Here is a 25,413-nt window from a genome sequence, read left to right on the forward strand (position 1 = left end):
GTCGGCAGGATGTGCTCAAGGTTTACGCTAGAACACTTTGTGGTTATTTCAGATTGCGGGCCTGGTCTTTGCAGCAGTCTACCGAGCGCTGTTTCTCAGTAGGTCACGAAAGGTTTTGCCACTGAGACAGCTTTGTTATCACTCTGCCCCTTCGTTATCAACCCACGGCTGCCTGGGACCTCAACCCACCGTGGCTTTCAGCAAGAACAGCTAACAGCTTCCCTCCGCCAATGTCTTTGCTACAAAGCCATTTCCCAACATTTCTTCAAGAAGGGCCTCCGCTCTTTCCTCTTCCAGCTGAAATGACCCCTTGACGGCTGGCTGGCTTTTAGCCACGCTGTTCCTGGTCTGTCGTTATCCATCACAGTCCACAGCCCCAGCAGTTTCTATTCTTTTTTTTTTTAACAAAACATGCTAATTTTACTACTTTGTCATACACTGGCAACCTCCTTAGAAAAGTAGGACTCATGTGTCCATTATATACACTATATACACAGTCAAACAAAATGCCCAGTACTGGAAAACGTCTGAAAGCATCCCAGGTAGGAACACACCAGTTATATGACCTTTTACAGTTCCTTGCCTTCCACCTCCTCCCAACCACGGGGCAAGCACAGGTTGTACCAGGCCAAGCGGTTTCTCTCCTTGCATTTGCAGTGACTGTGCTGCAGCCCAACCACGGCAGCCACTTCCAAGAGGCACTTCAGCCTAGCACCCGACTCGGGCTGTGGATCGCCGCTGCCAGCCGGCCCACCTAGTCTTTTGAACTCAGAGAGTCGCTTTTTAATTCCCAGCCACCACTATCTCACTGTCAGAAATCAAGCCCATCATAAGTGAGTTCCCTCATTAATTATTTCCTTTGATTTCTCCACAACCATCTATCCACCATACCCACCCACACTTCGCTTAATCTCTTGTGAACATTCAAAATGAATCACAGCTCTGGACTTTCACTCTAATAGAGTTTATTCAATGGCCCAGTCTGTACCAAAACAGCCCCAATGAAGAGTTAACAAGTCTCCACGTACATCTGAAATAGAAACCATTTGTAAAATCCAATTATTTCATAACATTAGGATCCTTGACTCTCTCCTACTTAAGCTAGTTTTTGTGTTTCTTTTTTTAAAAAAAATTATTTATTTATTTTAAAGGCCAAGTGACAGAGAGAAAGAGGGAAGGTTGGAGAAATCTTCCATCTGGTAGTTCATTCCCCTTAATGGATGCAATGGCTGGGGTTGGGCCAGGCTAAAGCCAGGATCCTGGAACTCCATCTGGGTCTCCCACATGGATGGCAGGGACCCAAGTACATACACCATCATCTGCTGCTTTCCGAGCACATTAGCAGAGAGCTGGATCAGAAATGGAGTAGTATGATAGGGATGATGGCCTCGCAGGTGGCAGCTTAACCTGCTGTGCCACAACACTGACCTCTTGAGTTACTTTTCGAACCCAAAGTAAGGGTTCTTTCAGTCCCATAAATGTGTGCTCCAGTAGCCACAGCTTGGTCCTTTCATAATGACAAACTGTTTCCTGTCTCATCCCTGACAATAGCAATAGTGACAATAGCAATAACAAACATTAATGCTATTACTTAGTATTCACTTAGCATGTTCTTTTTTTAAAAGAAGGAGTGCAGTAATCTTTACAAATTTATACTCTATTTATTTGAAAGGCAGAGAGACACAGAGAGAGCCAGAGCCAGAGAGACAAAGAGAGATCTTACATCCACTGGTTTGCTCCCCAAATGCCCACAATGGCTGAGATGAGTCCAGGCTAAAGCTCTGAGACCAGACTCCATCTGGGTCTCCCAAGTGGGTGGCAGGGACCTACTTGAGCCATCACCCATAGACTCCAGGGTGTACATTAACAGGAAGCTGGAATCAGGAATGGAGCTGGGACTCGAGGCCAGGCACTCTGGTAGGAACTGCAGGTGTCCCAAGCAGCACCTTAACTGCTGCACCAAATGCCCACCCCAGGGTGCTCTTTTTGACTGATTAGAGTAGATTCAACCCATCAAATGCTATGTTATTTGCTTCTGTGACTATGGTTGCTCAGAGAGGCAGAATGGCACAATGATAAAAATACCAGCCACTCTTACAGAGAAGATACACCCTCTTATCACTTGCTTCTTGGTTTACACCAGACCAAGGACCGACAGCATCAGCAAGTGCCCTGGAGGTTGCTCTTGTATCAATTGTCCAAAGACTTTAGAGCAGTGCTGTCCAACATTCTAAGACAATGGACACGTTCTACACAGGGATACTTCAGGAAATTCCTGCAGAAATGGAACTAAATGCTAAGTTTATTTGGGTGCAAAAGAATTTTGAAATCCAGGCATAGTTTTCTCATATCATGCATTTCCCAGGAACCTTTTGAAGACCCCTGTATATGCATTGACCAGTGTACTGTGGCCATTGTGCCCTTGAGAAGTGGCTAGTAAGCAGCAGAACAGAAGTTATGGGTGGATTCATTTTAATTAGCTGAAGTTTTAATAGCCACATGTGGCTAATAGCTATCACAGTAAACACTGTAGCTCTGAATATGTGGGCCCACCCTTTTATCTCAAGGAGCTGCCTCCTTCCCGATAGATCTGCACCCCATCATGTCAAAACTGAAAACTCAAAATACCAGGAAGAAAAACATGCCATGCCAGCTCCTGCTCAGGGACACATTTTTTGTCACTGGAGCCACAGAGAGGAGCCACCGGCTTCCGAGAAAACACCACCAGCAGGGGTCACTGAAGCTGGAACGGGGTCCCCAGGGGCTGGTGTGAGCACACTCCAGGCAGCTAAGCCACAAGCAGAGGGCTATAAAAAGGCGTTCCAAGTGGCTTGAAAGACTGCGTGGAAAAACAAAAGTGGGGGAGTGAAACCAGTGGGTGTCCCGTCAGCCTTAAGCAACCATTACCACTGGCCAAGGGAACAGAGCTAATTGCTGACTTTAAAAGGAGCAGGAAAAAAAAAAAAAAGGAAAACACGAGAAAACAAGGACATCAGAAAATATCCAAGGAATGTGAGCAGTTTCCTGCGATGCTTCTGATGCAGTTGTCTGCGCACGCTGTCACCCTTCTCTGCAGCCCTAGGCCCCCTGCACTGGGCACAGGCACCTCCCTTCTTTAATTCAGTGACTCCCATTTATCTACTAAGGGCACGGGGCACAAGCCGCTCTCAGAGAGGGCTCCTCTTTGAGGGATGCCCGGTGTGAATGTCGGTGACACAGCAGCCCTCAGGTCTGAGGGAGGAGCTGCCACTCTGAACCCATTAGCGTTTGCCCTGCCCCTAACCACGCACAGCTGTTTTCTTTCTCCCAGCTGCTCCCCTCAGGGTCTCCCTCCACCCCTGCTTTTGAAGAAGAAGGAGAAGAAGAAAGGACCACCCTGAACAGAAACTGCTTTCTATTTTCTGCTTAAAGCCTGGTCCCGGGTTGTGTCAGCAGAAGAAACACAGGAAATATGGAAATCGGTGTTTTAAGTCATCGGAGGATACAGAGGAGGGTTCTGAGAACAATCTTATGATTTTGTTTCCCCGAGGCAGGTGACAAGTGCCACTTTTTCAAACTTTAGGGATTCTGATTTCCTTCTCAGTATCTTACGGGAGGAGCAACATGAATCCAGCGGTTCGTGATGGCCTGAATTTCCTCTGTCCCCCATCCACGCAGCCAAACGTTGGCGTTCGGCCTGCTTGCTGAGCTCTGAAGAGCCCTCCCAAACCGCAGGCTGGGCTGAACCCACCGCAGTGAGGGCAAAGCTGAGAATTTCCAACCAGCAGCAAGGGTCAGCCGCCGGGGCCTCTAGGTGGGTGCCAGGCCCTGACCACGAGGAGGCGGAGGAGGGCAAAGGTTCAGAGGCCAAGGCCAGGCTCCAGGGAGGTAACCTCAGCTCTCCCAGAACTGCTATCTGTTTATTGGTGGCCCTGTAGCTTGGGCAGGGCTGGCTTCTGATCGTCTTGGATTAGAATTTTCTGTTTAGCAGGGTGCAAGGGAGGCAGCCCGAGTCAGTGGAAAGAACTTGAAGGCAGGTGCCATAAAGCCCAGCAAATGGCCCAGGCTGTAGAGGAGCCACGTCTACAGCTCTTTATTCAAAGCGCATCTGCCGAGCTTCACTTTATCCACACACCTCGCAGACACACGCGCCCCCATGCACAGAAACCACACCCACTCAAAAGCAAGCACACTAGGGGCCGGCGCTGTGGTGTAGTGGGTGAAGCCAACGCCTGCAGTGCCAGTATCCTATATGGGCACCGGTTCTAGTCCAGCTGCTCCACTTCTGATCCAGCTCTCTGCAAAAGCCTGGGAAAGCTGTAAAAGACGGCCCAAGTCCTTGGGCCCCTACACCTGCATGGGAGACCTGGAGGAAGCTCCTGGCTCCTGGCTTCAGATCAGCTCAGCTCCGACCATTGCAGCCATTTGGGGAGTGAACCAGCAGATGGAAGACTTTCTCTCTCTCTGCCTCTACCTCTCTGTAACTCTGCTTTCAAATAAAATGACTACATCTTAAAAAAAAAAAAGGCATGCACACTTAGTAAGCACACACACACACTTGTACCCCTACAACCTTTCTTTACATTCAGATACAAGGTGGGGGTTGGGGACAACCACGAATTAATTGGACCCAGTCTCGAAGGACAGGAAATGAAATGAAAAATCCAGGCTGGGTTAGAAAAATAAGTATTTTTTCCAACGAGCGGGAGGCTTATTATATTAATTAAACATTATTGCGGGGAACGAGGCGGGGAGGGTGATGAAGGCTGGGACTGGGGTAAGTGTTCTCTCCTGTTGCCTGCGGCCGTGGTGATCTTCAGATATTAATCTCTCTGAGCACTCAAATGCTGAAGAGATAAACACTTGAAATATGAAAATGTTTTTCTTCAGAGCAGACGCTGTGACCCTCCGGGGAAGCAAGTGCAGGCTGTGTCAGGAGGTCAGCCCCGAGTGCTCTTCTAGCATCTGTCCTACCGCCAGCCCCTGGGCACAGGGGACCGGCCAGACCCTCCGGAGAGGGGGAGCCAGCAACTCTGCGGAACCCGCAGAGGAGGGCCCCTCCCCCACTTAGTTCCTAGCCTCTCCCCCGTATCCCCTGCAACTCGGATCCACCGAATTTCTAAAAGTAACCCCTTTCCTCTCAGATGCTTATAGGGGCCCAGGGTCCGGGCAGAGGGGCAGGAGAACTGAACGTTAAGGAGTTGCGTGCTGCAGCCTGCACGCAGTGGCTTGTGAGAGCCACTCAGCAGGATTTCTGGAGTTTTGCAAGCCAATTGTCAAATATTATCATTCTTAAAAATGAAATTATAGAAAGTTATACCTCAATAGATTATCTTTAAAAAAAAAAAAGAAAAAGATGGGCAAAACACAACACTTCCTCATTACTTTAGCACGTTTTACCAGAGTCTTTGCTTCTGAGATCATTTACATCTTCTCTATCTGTACAATGGACAAAATGATATCATGCCTTATTTCTGAACTCCTCGACTCCATCTCCAGTGAGGTGGGCTGACAGCTTAAATTGAACCTGGTAACAGTAGTTACACCACTGAAAGTGGTAAGCATCACAGAGCAGGGTTGTTTTTTTCTCCCCCCAATTCTTGGAAAGCCTGCTGCTAAACACTTAGCAGAACGCCGGGTTATCAAAGCGTGTGATGGCAGAGATTACGTTTAAGCCCTGCTTCTGCCCATTAGGCGGGCAGAAGGCACCACCTTGGAATCGACAGTGCCAGGGGAGGCTTCTGAAGGCTGGGTCTCTGAAACCTCTAGGCGTACTGTTTCCAGGGTCAGCAGCAATGCTCGGGCAGAGGCCAAGAGCCAGGCAGCCCCATCCCTCCTTCCCCGAGTTGGCTACAGGTGCACTGAAACCCTCAGACATAGCATCCGATCAAGTGCACTGGTTTCTCAAGAGTCTTCGGATGTCTGTCTGAGGACCAGCCCCAAGGGGACAAGAGGTGCTGAAGGCAGCAGCTTGATTGACTCAGCCCATCTCCCCACACCTCCCCCAACTGCTCCTTCTTGCCGTGGCCTCCTCTCTCCCTCCCAGTGGTCAGGCTGTGCTGTAATCACAAGAGAAGCTGGGAACCACCAACCCTCGGTTCTGTGAGATGACGTCTTGAGCAAAGACTGCGGTGGTTTGTGGGCAAAGAGCACAGGATTGCTCTGCGGTGAGAAGTTATGAAGCCTGCAAAGGAAGCTGGGACTGAAAAATGCACAGCAAGCAAGCCCGTAGCCTTTCCCCTCTGCGCTCGCGGCTGGCTTACCTGGAAATGTGCGGTCGTGTGGGCTGGAGCTGCTGGTCCAGGTGCTCCTGAGCCACTTGGCATGGTCGTACATCCAACCACAGGGCTCCTCCGGGAAATCAAAGTTGCAATTGAATCCCGAAGGGAGTTGCAAATCTTTGTCTAAAAGGGGGGAAAAATAACCCAAGGGAAAGCAAATGAAATGGGTTCAGAAAACAACCACAGTGGTGCTATTTCAATGGCTGGCAGGGCCCAAGTAGGGAGCAGAGAAAGAAGTGGCTCCCTTTGCTTATTCATTTAACTAGTCTTGGCGATTGCTAGCTTTCGGGTCAGCCTTTGGTCTCATCCTTCCCAGGCACGACAGCCAAGTCTGCCAGTGGTTTCCATAGTAAGCAGTTATAAATGAGGCCACCAAACGGATGGCTGCAGGCTCTAATCAGTCTCTTCTGTCTACCTCGGAGAGCAGACAAATGTGAAAATTGCTGTTCCCTAAATGCTGGAGAAGAATGTCTCCCCAGTGCCTCGGTGGAAGGCTGGCTCCCAAAAAAATAGTATTATCTCATCTCCTGCCAACCTGGCTGGCACAAGTGATGGGGCAGCCCATTAGCATCCAGACGGGCTGAGATGCCCGGTGGCTGTGGCTAGCGAAGAGAAAGTGACCCAAGAAACAAGGGAGGCTTGTTCTCCAACCTTCACCTCTTATTTCAGTGGCTGGGACAACTTGTCATCCCCATGAGGAGGCGACATCGGACGGGCCATTCGGCATGGTAGGGACAAAATGCAGGGGCCGGACCGGCCAGCCGCCACTTAGAGCTGAGCAGGCGGGAGGATAACATCCCATTGTGCTGATTCCCTGAGGCCAAAGAACCCAAGGGGAGGCAGAGAGAGCTCGAGTGACAACACCTTGGCTGGGCCTGCCTGCTTTGGGTGTTCACCTGAGGAAGACTGAATCAAGAGGGCTTCTTCTGAGGCTCCACCCAGCTCTAAAAATCCAGCCTGAGCCAGCACCACACATGCAACTCAACGACGGTGCTGTGCAGGTGGGGAAAGAGAGGAAGTGGAAGCCATGTTTGGACGCTCGCCAGCAGTGGCTACGGAGACAAGCGGAAATGCGCTGGCGCACGCCGGCAGCAGGAGGAAGTGGGGTCTCCGGCCTTCTCACTTCCCTTCCCAATGTTCCCAGAGAGGGATTTCCGAGGGGAAGGCTCCCAATGCAGGTTAGGAAGTCAAAAGGCAACAGCAGACTGGAGAAACCTATTGCTCCCTGTGCGGGTGAGGAAGGCTCACCTCCAGAGGTCAGGGAGGCAGGAGGCAGCCGGCCAGGAGGCCCTGTTTCTGCCTCCCCTCCCAGAGCAAGGGCATTGAATGTTTGCCCACCCTTGGCCAAAGTCAGCTCGAGTGGAGAAGAAACACATGGAATCTATTACAGAAGCATCAACCTGTGGCTTGGAAAAGCCAGCTAGTCCTTTGCCCTCACCATCCCTGTCTCCCCACAATTCTGAATTTCTATTTTTCCGTTCAAAAATACTGAGTAATTCAATACGCCATAATTCCTCTGTTAAGTTTGCATGCATTCCATATCTCAGGAACCAAATTCCACAAAATGATATTTTGCACACACACACATACATACAAAATAGAAGTGAGCAGCCATCAAAGAAACCTCAAATCAAACAAACCACTATACATGGGAAAATTATATTAAAAATCAACTTCTGAAATTTTGCAACAGAACCTTTTGCATTTTGCTTGTATTGTCATTTAGATAGGACCCCTGCCCCTGTCCAAACTAACTCTGTGAATCAAATACCACAGAGTTACTCCCTATGCATCCCATTTTTGGCCCTCAAACTATCTTAAACATGTCTTGGAAGCTTCTCCAAGCCTCCTTCTTCTCTTTGGAAAACAAAAACAAGTTAATTAAAATGTCAGAATTCTGTATTCCACTAGCCCTGACCAACAGTGTCCCCACCCACACAATATACAAAAACACATTCCCCAAAGCATATGCATTAAATTATCATTTTTCAGTCGCACAACTTCAGCATTTCTTTTTGGCTTTCCTCCCATTCTTCTTAGGAGTCATGTCTTGGAGCCATCCGCTCCATCAGTGCAGTCCCTCATATTGTCGGATAGTTGTGCGCACGGGTCCCCCAGATTTGCCATCTTCCTACATCTTTGCATCTTCTCAGTCTCTTCACCAGTCTCCCCTCACTTTGTTTAATGAACATTTAACAATGGTCCGTAATTCACTATAAACCGAGGCTGCCGAACTTAAAATTCTAGCCCAAAATACCAGGCAAGCCCTCATCCTCTGTGACCTTAGCAATATGGTTTAAAATGTGCCTTACTTCTGAGCTCTGCCAATTATTGTTTTGATCTCTCTTGGATATGCTTCGAACAAAACAAAAGGAAGAAGGACTTCCCATGGGAAGAGACAGATCCAAAAATGAGGAGCCCCTGAGTTTGGAAGGAGTGGTTGAAGATGCCTTTTCAGGCTTCTGCCTCTGTCTCTGCCCCACACTCGGTCCCGGGGGACGTAAGACGCTATCTTATAGAATCATCACTGTTAAACTTGCTCAGATCAGTGGCGGTGAAAGACACAGGGAAATACAATTAAGTCATGGTTAAATGCTGAATTAACCCCACTATCACGCTCCACGGACCAGATCCCCCAGATGACCGCCAGATCTTCACTTGACTGCGCCGTCGAAACACAGCCTAACAGGAAAGGCAGTCACGCTGTGAAGCCTAAGGATGAGGATGGCTTTGCTTTCCCAAGAGAAGCCAGGTGGAGAGGGCTTAACCGTGACATCTCGAAGGAAGAATTCCCCTTTTGGTGACCAGTGGGTCCACACCCACAGGGCAGTCCTTGTTGTTACACTGTCTGAATGCTTCTAGATTGGTGTGAAGTAGCCACTGCCCCTGGCTGCTGAGAACACTCTGACCCCCCAGGCCCACACTCATGCCATACTGGATGTGGTCTGATGCCCACCCCATCCTTACCGTCCTCAAAGCTGCAGTTTTCCCCACACTCCGTGGCCTCCTCATCAATGGGATAAGGGGTGGTGGTCTCTTCACTCTTCACGGTGGGTCCCAGAGTCTCTGCTGTGGGGTTGGAGTCTGAATAAAAGCAAAGGAAGGGAAGAACATGCTGCAGCAGCTCACGCTGGAACCCAGCAGGGGGGAGATGTTCAAACCAAGTGCGGGCTTTCATAGGAGGACAGCCAAGATGCACACAGGTGCACAAGATGCCGAAGTCACCTGTGTGCTGCCTACGCAGACCAGGGGAGCACAGCCCGAGCTGATTGACAATGGCCCTGGCGTACAGGAACAGCCAGGCCAAGGCCTGGGCACAAATCTCAGCTCTTGAGTCTACAGAAGAGGCCCTGAGCCAGCACAAAAGGCCATGCAGGGCAATAATGGAGGAGTGTGGTGCTCACCCCAAGGCAGGGCTGGAACCACGCTCTGCATTCTGTTTAAGACACAATCGTGGCTAACACTCACACAAAAGAATGACAGCCACCAAAAACGGTTTGGAGAAGTCTCAGTGTTTAACAAAGCGAGCTTCCACTATAAGGAAAATGGGTCTGTGTGCACTGCCCCTTGCACAGCTGCTGGTGGCCTTGCCTGTTCACACTCCTGCTTCACGGAGAACAGACCTTGTCTTTTCAGCCTTCTCTGAATCCAACACAACTTTCGCAAACCAAAGCTAACGCTTCAAAATGCCCTGAACAATGGGGCCCCACGGTAACATGCTGAAAACCATAAATACCGCCCACAGCTTGGGCAACCCGGCTCCAGACACGTTGTGCTCGTATATCTGCACCAAAACTGGATGGCTGGGGAATGTGGACTTAAAGGCCTCCAGACTCTGGTGGAATTAATTTGGGGCTGTGCCTTTAGGTCACAGTGTGGCCAATGCAAATGCTCCCTGGATCCAAGTGGTTACTATGGGTGAGGGAAGCAGACAGCACCTGGAGGCAGAGTAAGGTGTGTTAGGGCAACAGGGACAAACCATGCCTGGTTGAAAAGAGGCCTGGAAGGGAGGTGGCCCATTATGGTCAGGTCTCCTCCCCCAGACTTTCCCCCTACAAGAAGCCAAACCTTTCTATGTAAAATCTCTAGCTTCCTAAGTGTTGGCAACTTATTGAACACGTTATAATAAATAGCAGGCAATAAAACCTGACCCAGCCCAACTTGGCTGCTGGCATTCGGTTTTGACCTGGGCTCTAGGTGATTCATTCATCCATTCATTGGTCTGTTTGTTTGCTCACACCAGCCATTCATTCAGCAACCATTCATGGAATGAATGGCGCCATGAGTCAGGCCCTGGGTGGGGTGTAAAGGGTTCTGGAAACCGGCGCGTAAGCCCACGTGTTGCGAGGTGGTGTCTTCATCCCAGAGCTACCTGCCAACAAGGAGCCCCAAAGAAATGGTGGATTGTTCTTCCCCTGTCTGTACATGCACCTTTGCACTATTGTATGTGATTAGGCACCTTTGTCAGGCGCTCTTCAGGAGACCAGCTAATAAAGGCAGGAGCTGAAGGAAATTGCTAAATACACTGAATAGCTTTTTCACGGTCGACTTCCTGCCTTTCTGCTATTAAGTACCACGCACATAACCTTTCGTGCTTCCCTTAGTTGTGTCTGCCTCTTGCTCACCGTACATAGCAAATAGCCTCAGAGCGTCCTAATTTGTAAGTTCAGATTTGTCACCGTGTCATAGAATCTCAGGCTCCATTGTAAAACAACCTATGGGCAGCAAGGAAGAAGTAATCATTCGAAACACAAACAAACCTACCAACCAGGTGAAGCAGGCCTGTCAAATTACTTAGCTGTAGCAACCCAACCCAGCCCATTACATTTTCTGTGATCGTTTTAGGGGTGGGAATGAAGAAGTGAACCAAAGATGAGTTGCAGAAACGACTGGAAAGTTTGAGAAACCAAAAAAAAAAAAAAAGCCGCATGACCTAAGGAGGACAGTTTCTGGAAATGTTAGGTAGCAAAGTGGGTCGTCGGCTGTGGGTGGGGATAATGTTAAATCCAGGGGGCTCAGAGCGCCAGCAAGGGCAGGGTGCTTGGATGAAAGCAAAGAAATGGTGGACAGCTCCGTGCCCACAGTGCTTGCACTGGGAGCTGGGAAGTAACTGCCCAAGCTTGGAGCAGCAACGCGCTCCCAAAATTGAAACCAGATGTCAGGACTTCAAAGGCAGGAGGCTGGGCGGAGGGTAACGTGGCTCAACGCTGATCTTCCAGGGACTGGCCAGGCAGGACTTGGAAATGGGAAACCTGCTGCTGACCATCACCGGTGTAACTGGGGGCGGGTTGGGAGAGAACCAAGATGAAGATGTCATTAGCAACTGGCCCAGCAGGCACAAAGCAGGGCCCGACTGGGAGTGTGGTAGGCACAGGAGCACAGAAGAGTGGGGTGGCCCCCAGAGAATTGGGTGACCTTGGGCAAGTGCCTTCCTCCCTTACGCTCAGTGTGGTCCTGAGTCTGTGAGATTTTTGTTTTTCAAACCATTCATCACACTCATCAGTGGGTTGTGGAATCAAATTAATGGGTCATGACTAGCATTAAATATACGAGCGACACGATTTCAGAGTGCACTCCCACAGTAAGGATGAGCACTGCTTTGGGAACCTTTGGCTTCAGTTCCATTTACTTATTATAACGGGCTACTGGGTGCCGGGCAGCAGCCTAAGTCCTTCATACCCATGGTGTCTTTAATATACATAGCAATCCTGGAGAGTATAGATTAATGCCATTCCCATTCTTCAGTTCAGGCAACGGAGGCACTGAGAAGGACACAGCTCATCTGAGGCAGGACAAGGACTGGGCAATCTGTCCCCAGAATCCCTGAACTTGAGGATACAGTATAGCATTGTGCCCACAGATGCGAGCGCTTGTGTGTGGGGGTGGGGGGTGGGGGGGTGTGCTTGTGAGTGAGGTGAGCTGTGATGCAGATCATGGTCATGAACATTTCAAAGTCACCAGCCTGGAGGCTCCGGGATGCCTTAGGCGCTTACTCCCTGAGCCTAGCGCAGCCACAGATGAAGTCAGCTTGCACCGGACGTGAGTTCTCAGTACCTGTGAGAGCACAGGTGCTGCACATTTGTCAGGCTGCAGGCAACCTTGGCCTCACCCCTACACGATGGGGAGTGAGTGTCTTCCTGCTAAAATGCGTTCACTGGGGCTGCCTTCCATTCAAAGGTGAGAGAGGCTACTTTGGGCCCAATTCCCTGTCTGTGCACCTCCACGGGGCTCCTCTGAGCCAATGCTAGAGCCAGGGCACAGGCAGTACTTTTCTCTCTGGGAGCCAAAAGCATTTCTCTGACATGCCCTTATTAATCCTTCTCCAGCTATCCTGCTGCGTGGCTGGTGACAGGTAGAGCGCAGACAGGAAGATGGGGACTCCTGGGGCACTGCTGGAGAGAGGGCAGGCCAGCTTAGCCTACCCACGGCTCCTGCTGGTGCCGGGTGCAGGCCCTGAGCTCTGGATGGGCCCTGCGAGCTCACCTTGGCTGCCAGAGAGTGAGATCTAGGGCCAGCCCTTCTGTGAAGGGAGGGCCGGTGCCTCGAGGAGAGGTGGGGCCGGACTCAGAAGGGTAAGGTCCTCCCTCAGAAACAGGGCCGTGTGGGCATGCTCCGGGGGCCTCACCCTCTTGGGGAGGTTTGGAGGCACCGCCCCGGGCCTGTGCCACCTGGCTGGGATAGTAGCGATCCAGAAGCCCCGCTGCCAACAGCTCTCCTGCAACAAGGCCCCTCCCAAGCAAATAAATGCCTTTTACAGATGTGGCTTCGAAATGAAAATGAAGTCTCTTAGCCAGTGACATCTGGAGGCCAGATTCAGACATAAACCGATTACTTTATTATCATGAGGGGTTTTTTTCCTTCCCTAAATCAACAGGCACAGCCCTCTGGCCTGAGAGTCAGGGTCTAATTGAATTGGGGTGGGTGGTGTGTGGTTATGATTTGCTTTTGAGAGACTCTGGTTGGAGAACTGAAGGGAGACTTAAAAAAATAAAAAAAGAAAGAAAGAAAAAAAAAGAAAGTGCACTTAGCTTGGGAAGCTGCGCTGAGTCCAGAGGCTGCAGTCCCTGTGGTCTGAGAATGTGGCAGAGGCCAGGGTCTGCAGAGGCCAAAGGGCGCCCACCTGCAGGGGTGCCCACCTGATAGGGCTCCTCTGGGGCCTCTCTGCTCCCCCTGCCCCGAGAGTGTCCCTGAATGCCAAGTGCATGAGACCATGGGAGTGAGCCCCCCGCAGAGAGCAGAGCCTTACCTGTCCAGTCACAGCCCAGCACTTCCAGCCGCATCCCGATCCCCGCGGGCGACCACCGCTCCGGGTACACCCGCACATACTGTGCAGGAACAGGGTCGAACCTTCGGATGTCAGGGGTGTCGTAGTGCATGTTCCCTTCAAACAGCTGCAGAGAGACGGTGGCTCAGCCCTTCTGGTGTGGACTGCCTGCCCTCTCTTCCCTCTTTTCCTCCCCGCCTTTCACAGCCAACCAGGCAGGCAGCATCAAGGGCAGTGTCATCTTCAGACCAAGGTTTTATTCATTTGGAAGGTGGTTAGGAACCCAGAGAAGAGAGCAGAAGAAAGTCGCAATTGTCCGCTTATGTCTTTTATCCTGGGACCAAAACCGAGGATGGGGGGGGGGGGGAAGCAGGCTCCGAATGAATGCGCTTTAAGCTGACTTTAGCAAGAGAAGAGAAGGCAGTTCAGGCTGACTTGACTGTTCTGAAATCCTGTTTACTCACAAAGCGATGCTGCTTTTCCTAATGCCTGAAAGTCTGGATTTAGAGTCCCAGTGGACCTTGAGTTCCTGCTTCCCTGGGAGCCTCAAGGGAAAGTGACCACCCCACTCCTCCAGGCTAGTGACATGTCCTCGGGTCACACACTCATGGTACGGAGAACATTTCCCAAACCTTTGTTTAATGAAAGCAGTTCTGTCCACGAAAACTCAGCTAGAGCCCTACTGCACAAAACCAGCTGCCCTGGTGGGAGCCAGTGAGAAACCCTACCCAAAGCACATCTGGCTGCCCCTCCCTCACCTGTGCAGGTGCCAAGGGCTGCGGTCAGTGAGCCGCCGGGGTGCTGCGGGGTGGCCCTGTTCTGCAGGACGCCCCGAGTCCACAATTCCAGAAGGAGAATGCTGTCTCAGGGAGGGCTGTCTCCAACCCCGGTCAAGGCCACTTCCGTTTCCTCTCTGTGGGGAAGCTTGTGCCCCTCATTCTGCACCGTGAACTGAATGTGCTGTTACCACGCCCGCCTGCAACCTCTCCAGGCCTCTGCAGTCCAGAGCTGGAGGAAATCAGCATTGCAAAGCCTCCTGCCAGCCCTGGCCTCGGCAGCCACAAGGGGAACAACTGGCTGGTGCAGGCGGCCCACCAGAGACTGCACTGCCCTCTTCCTTCAGGAGGAAACAAGGGGTAACCTAGAAACGAGGACCAGTGTAATGAACGTGGCCAGGGCTGGGGTTATGAGGTCTCCCTGTCCTGGGGCCACACATGTCGGTCGGGGAGATGAACCTTCACCCTTGTCACCACAGGGTGCAGGCTGCACTGGCCTGAACTTGGGGCCTGCAGTAAGTTTTGCTCGCTTCTCCCCAGCCTCAGTATGAGAGGAGGGGAAGACCGAAGCAGACAAGACTAGAAAAACGCAAAGGAGTGCTGTGATAGTCAGAACAGAGTTATTTTTGGAAGCAAACTCCTTGTTCCTATACTTTGGTCTCCAAAACCCACATCCCCCTTGGGATGTTTGACCAATTTCAAGGAAACTTTATCTGAAAGAGAGCTAAAGGGTGTTGAACTTTACAAAAAGGCAGCATGGAATGGTAGTTAGGCCTTTCGGCTTTGGGGCCAGACTTGGAGTTTCTGAATCCTGGCTCTACCACGGATAACTGTGTGACCCTGAGTGGGATGTCAGGCCTCAGTTTTATCATCTCTAAAATGGGAATTCCAAATGAATACCACCTTAGAGCTGGGAGGATTGTAAGAGCATCTAAGCATTTAGCACAGTGTCTGGAATAAAATAATCTCTGGCTGACGCTTGTTGGATTGCCTTGCAGGGGTCTGATGATGGCTGTTGAGATGGGAAGTCAGCATCTCCAATTCTGTGCACCCCAGTTAGCCTCGCCGCTTGGGGTAAGGTTAGAGAGCCCTCTGGGAATGGCTTACCTTTGGCTGCTGCGTCCTGGGGTCCTGGATGTATTCCCAGTCCTTGCCGTTGAGGCTGTAGGAGACTTTGAACTTGCGCACGAATGCCCTGGCTTCCACGGCAGTGATGCTGTCTCCTCCGCGCGCTCCCTGGATGATGACGCCTTTCACTGTCTTGGGTGCTCCCAGGTCCACCTGAAGCCATTCCTCACCTGGCTGGGCCTGAGGGATCCGGGGGAACCAGCCTGAGCGGCTGCTGACCAAACGGGCAGCGCTGGGGCTCCACAGGTACTCGCGGGTAGAGGAGGCGGAGATCTGAGAGTCTGCGATGAGGCCAGACAGCATCCCCAGCATGTTGGAGCAGGGGGCATCTGCAGAGGGTAGGGAAAGATGCCAAAGGTCACGGCTCCCACCCCACAAACCAGGAACGATCGTCCATTCACCACTAGGGAGCTGCAAAAGACCCCAACTAGCACACATTTGGTCTGCTGAGATTCTTTGCATTCCAAGGTTGTATAACACTGCGCTTGAGAACGTGGACTTGCAGCCAACTTCGAGTTCATGTTCACTCTGCCTCTTACTAGCTGGATGACCATGGGCAGGTTATTTAATTACTCTATGCCTCAGTTTCCCCAGATCTCAAGGGGGGCTCATAACATTTCCTGCCTCTTGAGGGTTGTTGCGAGGGTTCTGTTAATTTTTCTATAGAAGCTCATAGGATAGTGCTTGGCACATCCACCAGCTGTTGGCTGTGGCTCTAACCAAGGACTCTCAGAAGGTGCACAGCACATTCTTGTCAATGTCCCCAGCCCCCACTGACCCTCTCTGGGATGGTGGGTGCAGGGGAGCTTGGCCGAGCAGTGGGTTATTTCCTGGGTGATCATTTGCCAACTAGTTCAAAACTGTTCTGGGGTTGGCCTCAGGTCTTCACTTCCACGTGGTTAGCACAGCTCTTCACCGCTGCGGATCCTTCCCGCGTGTTGCTCCCACCCTCCAAATGCTCTTCCCCTCAGTTGTCTCCAGACAAACCTCAGTCGCCCCCAAGCTTAAGGGTCACATCGGCAGAAAGGCTGTCCCCAAACTGTCAACCCACAGTCAACAGGTCCCCTCATTCATTTGCATAGCACCCTGTTTCTTCCCTTCACACACACACATACTCACACACATGTAGCTTGTAATTATCCAGTACCTGCTCTTGTTTATTGTCTATCCTGCCCCTTAGCCTGAAAGTCCCCTGATGTCAGAGACCCCACTTCTTTTGTTCACTTTTGATCTCCAGTTTCCAGTGTGGGACCCCATACACAGTATTTGTGGAGCAAATGAACAAGTGGGAAATGAATGAATAGCTGGTGCTGGGCAAGGCAGGCTCTAGAATGACTGTGCCTTAGATGCTTGCAAACTGACTTATAGATGAAAGAAAAAAGCCTCCAGGTTGTCCTTCAAATTCACTGCTTCTCCACTTTCAGTCTTCCAGAAAATGAGTCTTAACTAGTTCCTTGATGGCCAGCCTTTGCTGTCCTGAGACAGCAACATGGAAGGGACAGGAAACAGCCCTCTAGCAGGGATTAGGATGAGCCACATCCATAGGAGAGAAGCCAGGTGTTTGTGTAAAGGTGGTAGGAGCAGAGAGTTTGTACTGAGAAAATATGGGGTCAGTTCCTTCTTCACCTCCTAGTTGCGGCGCTATGGACAAGTTATTCAGCCTCTGGGTCTTGTTTTCCTCATCAGTCCCTGCCCACTCACCTAACAGCATTGTTGGAAAGTGGACAAGAAATGGATATGAAAGATGTAGTGGGAGGGCGGGTATGATGGGAAGAATCACTATATTCCTAAAGTTGTACTTAGGAAATTTGTACCCATTAAATAAGTGGTTTCTTTGGGGGGAAAAAAAACATTAGTAACACACACACACACACATACACACACACACACAGATAAAAGAAAGATGTAGAGACGGCATGAATGCACGGTGTTTAAAGCAGAAGCTTCAAACAGGGTCAGCCTGGAGCCTGGAGGGAGCCCTGTCCGAGCTGGAAAGAAGAGAGGGCAGATATGTGGATGGGTGTGTCCTACAGGCTCTCAGACTCTTCGAGGTCAAATGCCACTTGCTTGACCGAGGCCACGCCCACAAGATGAAGGGGACTGGACTGTCCATCAATGGCCAGGGCTGGTCCAACCACCAGCTATCACCTACACCACCACACCAGCCACCTCAAAGCATTCACGTTCCTGCTGGGATTCCCCCTAATCCATACCCCTTTGGTTGCCACCCAACCCTGCTCACTTTCTCTTTTGGTCCCTCTTGCCACAGTGCCTTTGGGCAAGCCGTGACCCCTGCTGGGTGCACTTTCCCTCCTCTCTTCACCAGGTAAGCCTATTTGTCCTCTAACCTTACTTAGCCCAGTTATCACCTCTACAAGGAAATCCTTCTCCTGGACTGGGTCAAGTCTCCTCCAAGGCACCTCCACTGGCCATGAGCCAATGTTTCCATACATGTATCTCGATTTGGATTTTACACTTATGTCTGGGTTGTTTTTTTTTTTTTCCATTAACATGTCTTGTCCACAGCCCCCACAGAGCTGGGTCTGGTGTGCTCTCCGTGGTTTCCACAGTGTCATGTACAGCTCCTGCCCCAGTTGAGGCAACACAAAGTGTCGGAGGAGAGCAAAGACTTTGCATTCAAACTGCCTGACTCGTCCTCTTCCTGCTGTGTGAACTAGCTCTTTAAGCACTGGCTTCCTCATCTATAAAGTGACACGGATGATAACACCTACCACGTAGAGTCCTCGTGAGGATCATAAAAGATAACACAACTTAGGTGAGAATGGAACTTGATACTGTGCTAGCATTCAATAAAAGTTAGCTAGAATGGGGCCACCAGTGGCACAGCAGGTTAACGTGCTGCTCACAGTACCAGCATCCCATATTACAGCGAGTTGATGTCCTAGCTACTCTGTTTCTGATCCAGCTTCCTGCTAATGTGCCTTGGAAGAAAGCAGATGCTGGCCCAAGTACTTGGGTTCCTGCCACCCATCTGAGAGACCAGAATGGAGTTCCTGGCTTTGGCCTGGTCCAGAACTGGTTGTTGCGGCCATTTAGGGAGTGAACCAGAGGATGGAAAATCTGTGTGTCATTGTGCCTTCCCAAAGAATAAATATATACATTTTTTAAAAAATACATAAACATTAGCTGGTAAAAATAATATATGCTTAATAAAGCTGCACTGAATGAAGGAAAACACGAACTCTAGTAGGACTTGAGTCCTTGAGCCCGTCCTGGCAAGGTCACATGGTGCATTCGTGTTGCTTGCAGAGCACTAAACGGGGAAGTAGAGGCGACCAGCTCCCCAACCTCTTCGGAGACCCCTCACCTGTGACCCGGCAGCCGAAGAGCTCCAGCCGGAGGGCGATGCCCGAGTGCCAGGTCTGAGGGCGGATCCTGATGAACCTGGTCAGCAGCGGGGTGTGGAGCTTGTTCAGAACCACCTCGGTGGCATCGCTGTTGGCCTGAAATAACTATAACACAAGGCACAAGAGCACGTTATCAAACCCTGTTTGCAGTGTTCTATTCCGCTTTAGCACCCCCTCGAGTTTAAAACTAATCAGTGACTGGGGCCGGCGCTGTGGTGTAGCTGGTAAATCCGCTGCCTATAGTGCCGGCATCCCATATGGGCGCCGGTTCGAGTCCCAGCTGCTCCACTGCTGATCCAGCTCTCTGCTATGGCCTGGGAAAAGCAGTAGAAGATGGCCTGAGTCCTAAGGCCCCTGCACCTGCATGGGAGACCTGGAAGAAGCTCCTGGCTTCAGATCAGCACCAGGTCTGGCTGGGGAGTGAACCAGGGGATGGAAGACCTCTCTCTCTCTCTCTCTTTCTCTGCCTCTCCTCTCTCTGTGTAACTCTGACTTTCAAATAAATAAATAAATCTTTTAAAAATAACTAACTAAATAAATAAAACTAATCATGGGGCTTGTTTTGGGCTCACATTGCTCCAACTTGAAAATAAGAAATGGTGTTTGCGAAAACTTTTGGCGGGAAGAAAAATTTTGCCTCCGGGTAGAGAGTGAGCAGAGGACAGGGCATTGAAAATGACAGCACTTCAAAAGCTGAGAGAGAGACAGAGAGAATGAATAAGAATATCTGTTAAAAGTGAAGTAGAAGTGCCCTCTTTTAGGGCTGGCAGACCTCACACACTGGGTTGAACTTGACACTCCCTTATGTTGCAGGCTATAGGAATTTTTGCAAGGCATTGCAATCGTCTTTGTTAGTTACTTAAACGCCTTCCCACCCAGGAGCGGGTAAGAGGGTGAGGGGCACCGGCTACCCCAGTGCCCCTGTGTCAATCAGCACTGGCCAGGTTCTCTCTGGTCTTTGTTGCGGGGCCCAGGTTGCAGGCAGTTCCCTCTGAGTCCTGCTCCGGCTTCCTCTCACTGTGGTCCCCGCCCTGTAATGAAATCCATCCCTGTCCCCATCTGACCAGCACAGCTCTTATGGGAGGAAAGGCTTTTCCGAATGTGTCTGATCCACCGTGGAGGGAGCCAGGCCTGGCTGCCCAGATGGCCTGCGTCAATAACCACCATATGGACCTGATGCTTTCTGGGCTCTCCATTAAGGGAAGGAAAAAAAAAAAAAAAAAAAAAAAAAAAAAAAAAAAACAGAAAAAAGAAAGAAACTGCAGCAAGGATATGTGATTTTCTCTTGGTTTCCTTGGATAAGGTTGGAGGGAAGAACCAACAAACCATGTCTCACAGCCATAACCACCAAGAGACTATCCTTCCCGCCCCAGCCAGGTCGGCCACCATCAGGGATTTCCCCTGCACAGGGGAACTGGATGCTTTGGCTCAGTATACCCAGGACCTGCCAAGTATTGGGAGCACTGGCAGGGTGGGGGCAAAGGGAATGGGGAAATGGGTTTATCTAAATACTTCTGAGTGTGACACTGTGTAAACACAATTATGCCTACCACACCACAGCAAGTAAAGATTATAGCTCTACTTTATGAATGAGAAAACTGAGGCTCAGAGATGCCTTGTGGATCCAAAGCCTTTGCCAAGTTTTTATGCTTCAAGCTTGTGCTTTCCTGCTTGAAGGTCTCTAATTGTGTGTGTGCCCAGTGATACGACCCCAGCGTGAGTGCATACTCCCACCTGAGAATGGCTTTGGACGGTAGCACAGGAATCCAGAGCCAATGGACACAACTTAACCCTTTCTTCCCCGTGAACTGTCAAACTCTACCATTTGGCAGCCATGAGCCTTCCATATTTCCCACTTGCTAAGGTCAAAGGTTCTGGTGCATCATTTAATGACACAACCATGATGGTGAGCTAAAGGGTAGGAGGCATCAGAGGATGATGAGATGAGGTGATGGTAGGAGGTATCAAACCTTTTGCAACCAAGTGAAGGAAACAGGTTCTCATCAGTCTGCCTCACTCAGGTAAAACCGTTGTTCCCTGGTATTAAGCCCACCAAACCTGGGGGCTCCTATCCAGTCTGTCTAGCTTGCTGCTCTCTCTCCTCCCACAGGGAGCCCACCTACCCTGGGTCTTCAGGTTGCCAGATGCCAAGTCTGCTGCTTTGCTGACAGCAGGGAGCACAGAGAGACAACTGATTGGCCACTCCTCTCCTGCAGGTGCGATTTTGTCACTTCCTGTCCAGTGAGTGAAGATGAGGATGAGCAAGAAGTAAAAGGGTGCCCAAGGGAGGAAGAAGGGCAAAGATAGAGGAGAAAAGAGAGTAAGAGCTGGACACCTGGCAGAAGACCTGTGGGAGTGGTGCCTGGCCCCTTGAGACAGGGATGGCTGATAGAAAAGAGCAGACAGGGGTTTGGGAAAGCCCCTGGCTTCCTGGGGGCTGAAAAAGGGCTTCACAGCTCTGGGGAAAGGGATGGAGGCACCGAGTCCAAGGAAAAGAGATGAATCAGGTCTCAGAACTCAGCACAGGCACGGGCTTTGTTTGTGCTTTGTTTTGGCAAGGAGCAAGCGAATGCAGCACTTTGCTGATCTGGGCCGGGTGCTGTGAGCAGCAGGGGCCACCTCTGGACGGCTCCCCGAGGACGGTGATGGTGACAGTGTGTGTGGCCCCCATCAGGGGATGCTACAGAGTTCAGATGGGAGAAAAGAGCTTTCTTTGCCATGTGAATCCATAATTGGAGAGCTGAGTGCATGTGAACTCCAGCACCGCTGCTAATCCCCAGCACACACACACCACGCTGCTGCTGTTTAGGAGCACAGCACGTCTTCTGTGTTTTTAATGTCCAATTTTCTCTTATTTGACCCCTCCATTTCTCAGCTTGGCAGACAACACTGAGAAGCTTCTTCTTCTTCCCTTCCTCAGAAAGAAGGCAACTGTGTATTTGGACTGTCTGGGAAGGTGGCGGGGTGTGTGTGTCTGGCTGTTTGTGCGTGTGCAGTGCACTTGCTCAAGCGCACATGCCCAGGGAGGTCTGCCCAGAGATGCAAGTGGCCACAGGCTTTGGGTGGAGCCCCTAAACCCTGGCCACAGCGACAGCAGTCAGCAAGGGAGGCAAGTGCACCGTTTAGTTACCCTAAACCCTCTATCTGACTGCTCAAATTGAACTTCACCTGCCCTTCCACATGGTACACTCCTTCCTGCCCTGGGATCATATGAAGGCTCTTTCCTAACTTGGCTTTGAGCTGTCCTTTATGTTTCCAGACTAGTTCCTCCATGGTTCCTCACTGGCTGTTGACCTTGTGTTTGTATCTGCCCCCTGTTCTCTGGACCCTTCGCTGGAGGAACACCGTCTTACTCCATGCAACTGGACATGCTTCTCTCACTCTGAGTCAGGCAAAGTTGAAAAAACAAAAACACAAAAAATCACCACTGAATCAGGAGCCAGGAGCTGGGCTCTGCTACTAATTAGCTCATAAGAGTGGGCAAATATCTCTACCTCCCTCAGGCCCTGGTTTCCCTCTCTGTTAAATGAGGGGATTGTACGGCTTGATTTCTACAGTCCTCTCTGGCCTCCAGACACTAAGCCTTTCTCAAATTGCTCCAAGTGTGTCCATTCTGTAGCAGGGCATTTTTGTAGCCTACTGTCTCTTGGAGGCTAAGTGCTTCTGTGGACATATCAGCTAGTGCCCAGAACATGTGGCGAGTGCCCCATTCACTGGAAGAATGTACCTTGTTGATGTGTTGGTTCCATATCAGCCCAAATTATTAATAACCAAGAGTAATGAATAACAACGCCTTAGTCCTTACATATTGTCTTTCACCCAAAGATATCAAAGTGCAATTTATGAAAATCCATTTTTAATGAAATATTAAGCAGTTTCTATTTCTCCTGACCCAATGGATTTATAAGGTCTCAGTTTTTCTCCCTGCATCTCCCCTATTTATAGCTGGTAAATGCTATCATATATTATGCATCTTTATGACTTTCTCAATGCTTCTGTGGCTTTAGAATCACCCTTCATATGTTTTCTGATCAAATTCCCTGAGATGGATTCTTGGCTTCCAGTCTAGGCATTGCAAGGTAAGGGGTTATGTGCATAGGAAATTATGCCAGGAAATTGGTTTTATTTCCTATTCCCTGCCGACTCACTGAATCACTATAGGCAAATCAATAAACCTTAGATACCCTGGTTTCTCCTTCAGGACAATAAAGCTGATAATAGGCATGGAGATAGAGACTGAACTTAACTTGCCCTCCCTGCTGGCTCCTAGGACAGATGTCAAAGTGGCGGTGAAGTCACAAGAAACAAATGGGCCTTTACACACTTGAGTGAGTTCAAGTTCTGCAAGCTTGTGACCTCCAAGTCCCATGTTGAGGCTGAAGATGTTCACTCCCCAACTTTGCAGTGAGGTCCCTGGTATTACCTAAATGAGGTGAGGCTTTGGCAGACAGATGCAGTCCCTGCCCACATGCACTGCTCCAATCTGAGCTAGGCTTCAGTATTCAGCTCGCACACACCTGTCTCTTTACTCCCGCCAGGATGACCTACTGTTTACTTCTATTTTGCTGTAAATACCTGAACTCTCTCAGCTCCAGGGACAGCAAAGGAAAAACAATTCAAAGACAACACAGCGCTGGAGCCCCGAGGTAGAAATTGTGCATGAGATCTTCTTCTTCTTTTAAATAAATCTCTCTCTCCACTAATACATGTTCCATGGCATCCAAAGTTCTACTTGGTGCAGACACTCAGGAGGAGAGAACAAAGCAGGCAGAAAAGAAAACGGTGGCAGGAACAGAGGGCAGCACCTGGGGCAACCAGCAGCTTGGATTCAGAATCAGTCTCAGAAGCAACTGGACCCACTCATCCCAGAACCGAGAGCCTGGCCTGCCTCTCCCATCACCTACCCTTGCATTTTCTCTCAAGCCAGCCATCAAGTCTACACATAAAAATAAATGCTTAATCAATGAATGCCATCCGTCTAATTAATTTGTTGCACCAAACAGGCCAGGTGGGACAGGGGGTCTGTGGCACGGTGGGGGTGGGGAGGGAGGTGATATTAAGGTAATGGGCAAGGGTTTGTCCTGTTTGTAAATCATCGTCTTGCCATTTCTCTCTTAAAACGCTTCTTTCAAGACTACAAATGTTTTTTTTTTCAAAGCTGCTTTCATTCTAGTGGGAGTGGGAACCCAGCCAGATAGAGTCAGAAGGGATGTGTCTGTGTGTTTATATATATATAAATGAGAGAGGGAGATGGGAAAGAGAGAGACAGATGAAACAGAGACAGAGACAGAGACAGAGAGCAGGGAGTGCACGCAGAGCTGGGAAAGGCACAGACGCCCCCTGACAACCAAATGCTTGTTCATGGCTGTGATGACCTCCGCTCGCCTCCTCCTTTACTTTAAGGCTGTTTTTGTCATCAGGCAATTTTTTTCCTGCCACAGAGGGGACGGGGGCAGGGCGGCTTCTCTCTGCGGGCGGGTAGCGGTGGGTGGACGTGCGCATCCCCATCTGTGTGTGCCTTGTGGGGCCGCTAGATTTAATGCAGGATTAGGTTACCCCCAGCGAGACGCTGAGCCCTGGAACACAGCCTACTAACAGGATTAGGGTTTCAGGATTTGAGACAGGAAAGCACCAGGGAGGAGCTCAGGGACCCGGGGCTGGAGGAGAAGATGGGGTGGGGGAAGAACACCCATCCCATGGCCAAGGTCCTCCTGGCAAGACAGGGAGGGAGAGATACAGACACCCAAGCTAGGGGGGTGGTCCTCCATGCCTGAAAACCTCCTAATGGGCATTCGAAGGTATTTTTAAAGGGGTACCCCTAAGTCCCATATGCATGAAAGACAGCCAGGGAATAGGGCAGGAGGCTTGGAGCATGTGCACTGCCACATGCTTCTTCCAATGTAGCCTCGCAAACCACAGAGCAGGCAGAGGAAGACAGCAAATGGCACGGCAATCCACCAGCAAGGCCCTCATGCCAACGCTCACCTAGGTTTGCTGGAGTTGGGCTGAGATGAGCTTTCCATCAGCCCTCCACTACCCCTGATGAGCTCTTTCCCATTGGCCTCTGCAACACAGCCTAGGCCTGGGGGCACGAACAGCTCAGGAAGGCTGGCCTCAGCTCCGGGAGACAATTCAGCACCCATGGGACTTGGGTGATGCCAGGCCCAGGAGCCTGCTAGAAAGAAGGTTCAAGCTTATGTATAATGAAATTTTCCCCTGAGCTTTCTAAGTGGAGAGGCTAAAGGTCTGATCTCATCCCATGGCAAATGGATAAGGGACAAACTTAATTACCCAGGGCACTGGATTCTTCTCAGTTCTAACTGAGGGGGAGCAGGTAAACAGAAGGACTTGAACTTGGAAAGGGCATTGGCTCTCTTCAGAGCACGCCCCACCGTGGTTAGACGAGGCAGTCACGCCCATGGTTTTGGAAGGCTGATACCCATTACCAGCTCAGGGTTTGAGTCATTGTCCTAACCTTAGCCACAAAGCAATGAAATGACTACCACAAAAGGAATACAGGCAAACCAGTCATTCACCAGGAGGCAAAAACAAAGTTTCTTCTGAAAACATAAATTCTTAGTTGGAGTAATCATTGCATCCCTAGTGGAGAATGAGGC

The 25,413-nt window shown here is 50.4% G+C and overlaps 1 protein-coding gene across 4 annotated transcripts in view; it reads right to left on the bottom strand.

The window, feature by feature from the left end:
• The window catches only part of NRP2 (neuropilin 2), a 117,328-nt gene that overhangs the window by 40,813 nt on the left and 51,102 nt on the right, over positions 1-25,413 (bottom strand). For all 4 annotated transcript variants that reach the window (XM_008259015.5, XM_008259014.5, XM_008259017.5 and 1 more), the window contains exons 8-12: positions 18,757-18,901; positions 15,408-15,757; positions 13,507-13,651; positions 9,228-9,344; positions 6,243-6,383 (exon numbers count right to left, since the gene is read on the bottom strand). In XM_008259015.5, coding sequence (XP_008257237.1) covers positions 6,243-6,383; positions 9,228-9,344; positions 13,507-13,651; positions 15,408-15,757; positions 18,757-18,901 — 898 coding nt within the window. The remainder of the gene's footprint in view (positions 1-6,242; positions 6,384-9,227; positions 9,345-13,506; positions 13,652-15,407; positions 15,758-18,756; positions 18,902-25,413) is intronic.

Source organism: Oryctolagus cuniculus, chromosome 3, assembly GCF_051225735.1.
Source record: "Oryctolagus cuniculus isolate XC-2025 breed Fujian yellow rabbit chromosome 3, ASM5122573v1, whole genome shotgun sequence".
Classification (NCBI taxonomy): Eukaryota; Metazoa; Chordata; class Mammalia; order Lagomorpha; family Leporidae; genus Oryctolagus; species Oryctolagus cuniculus.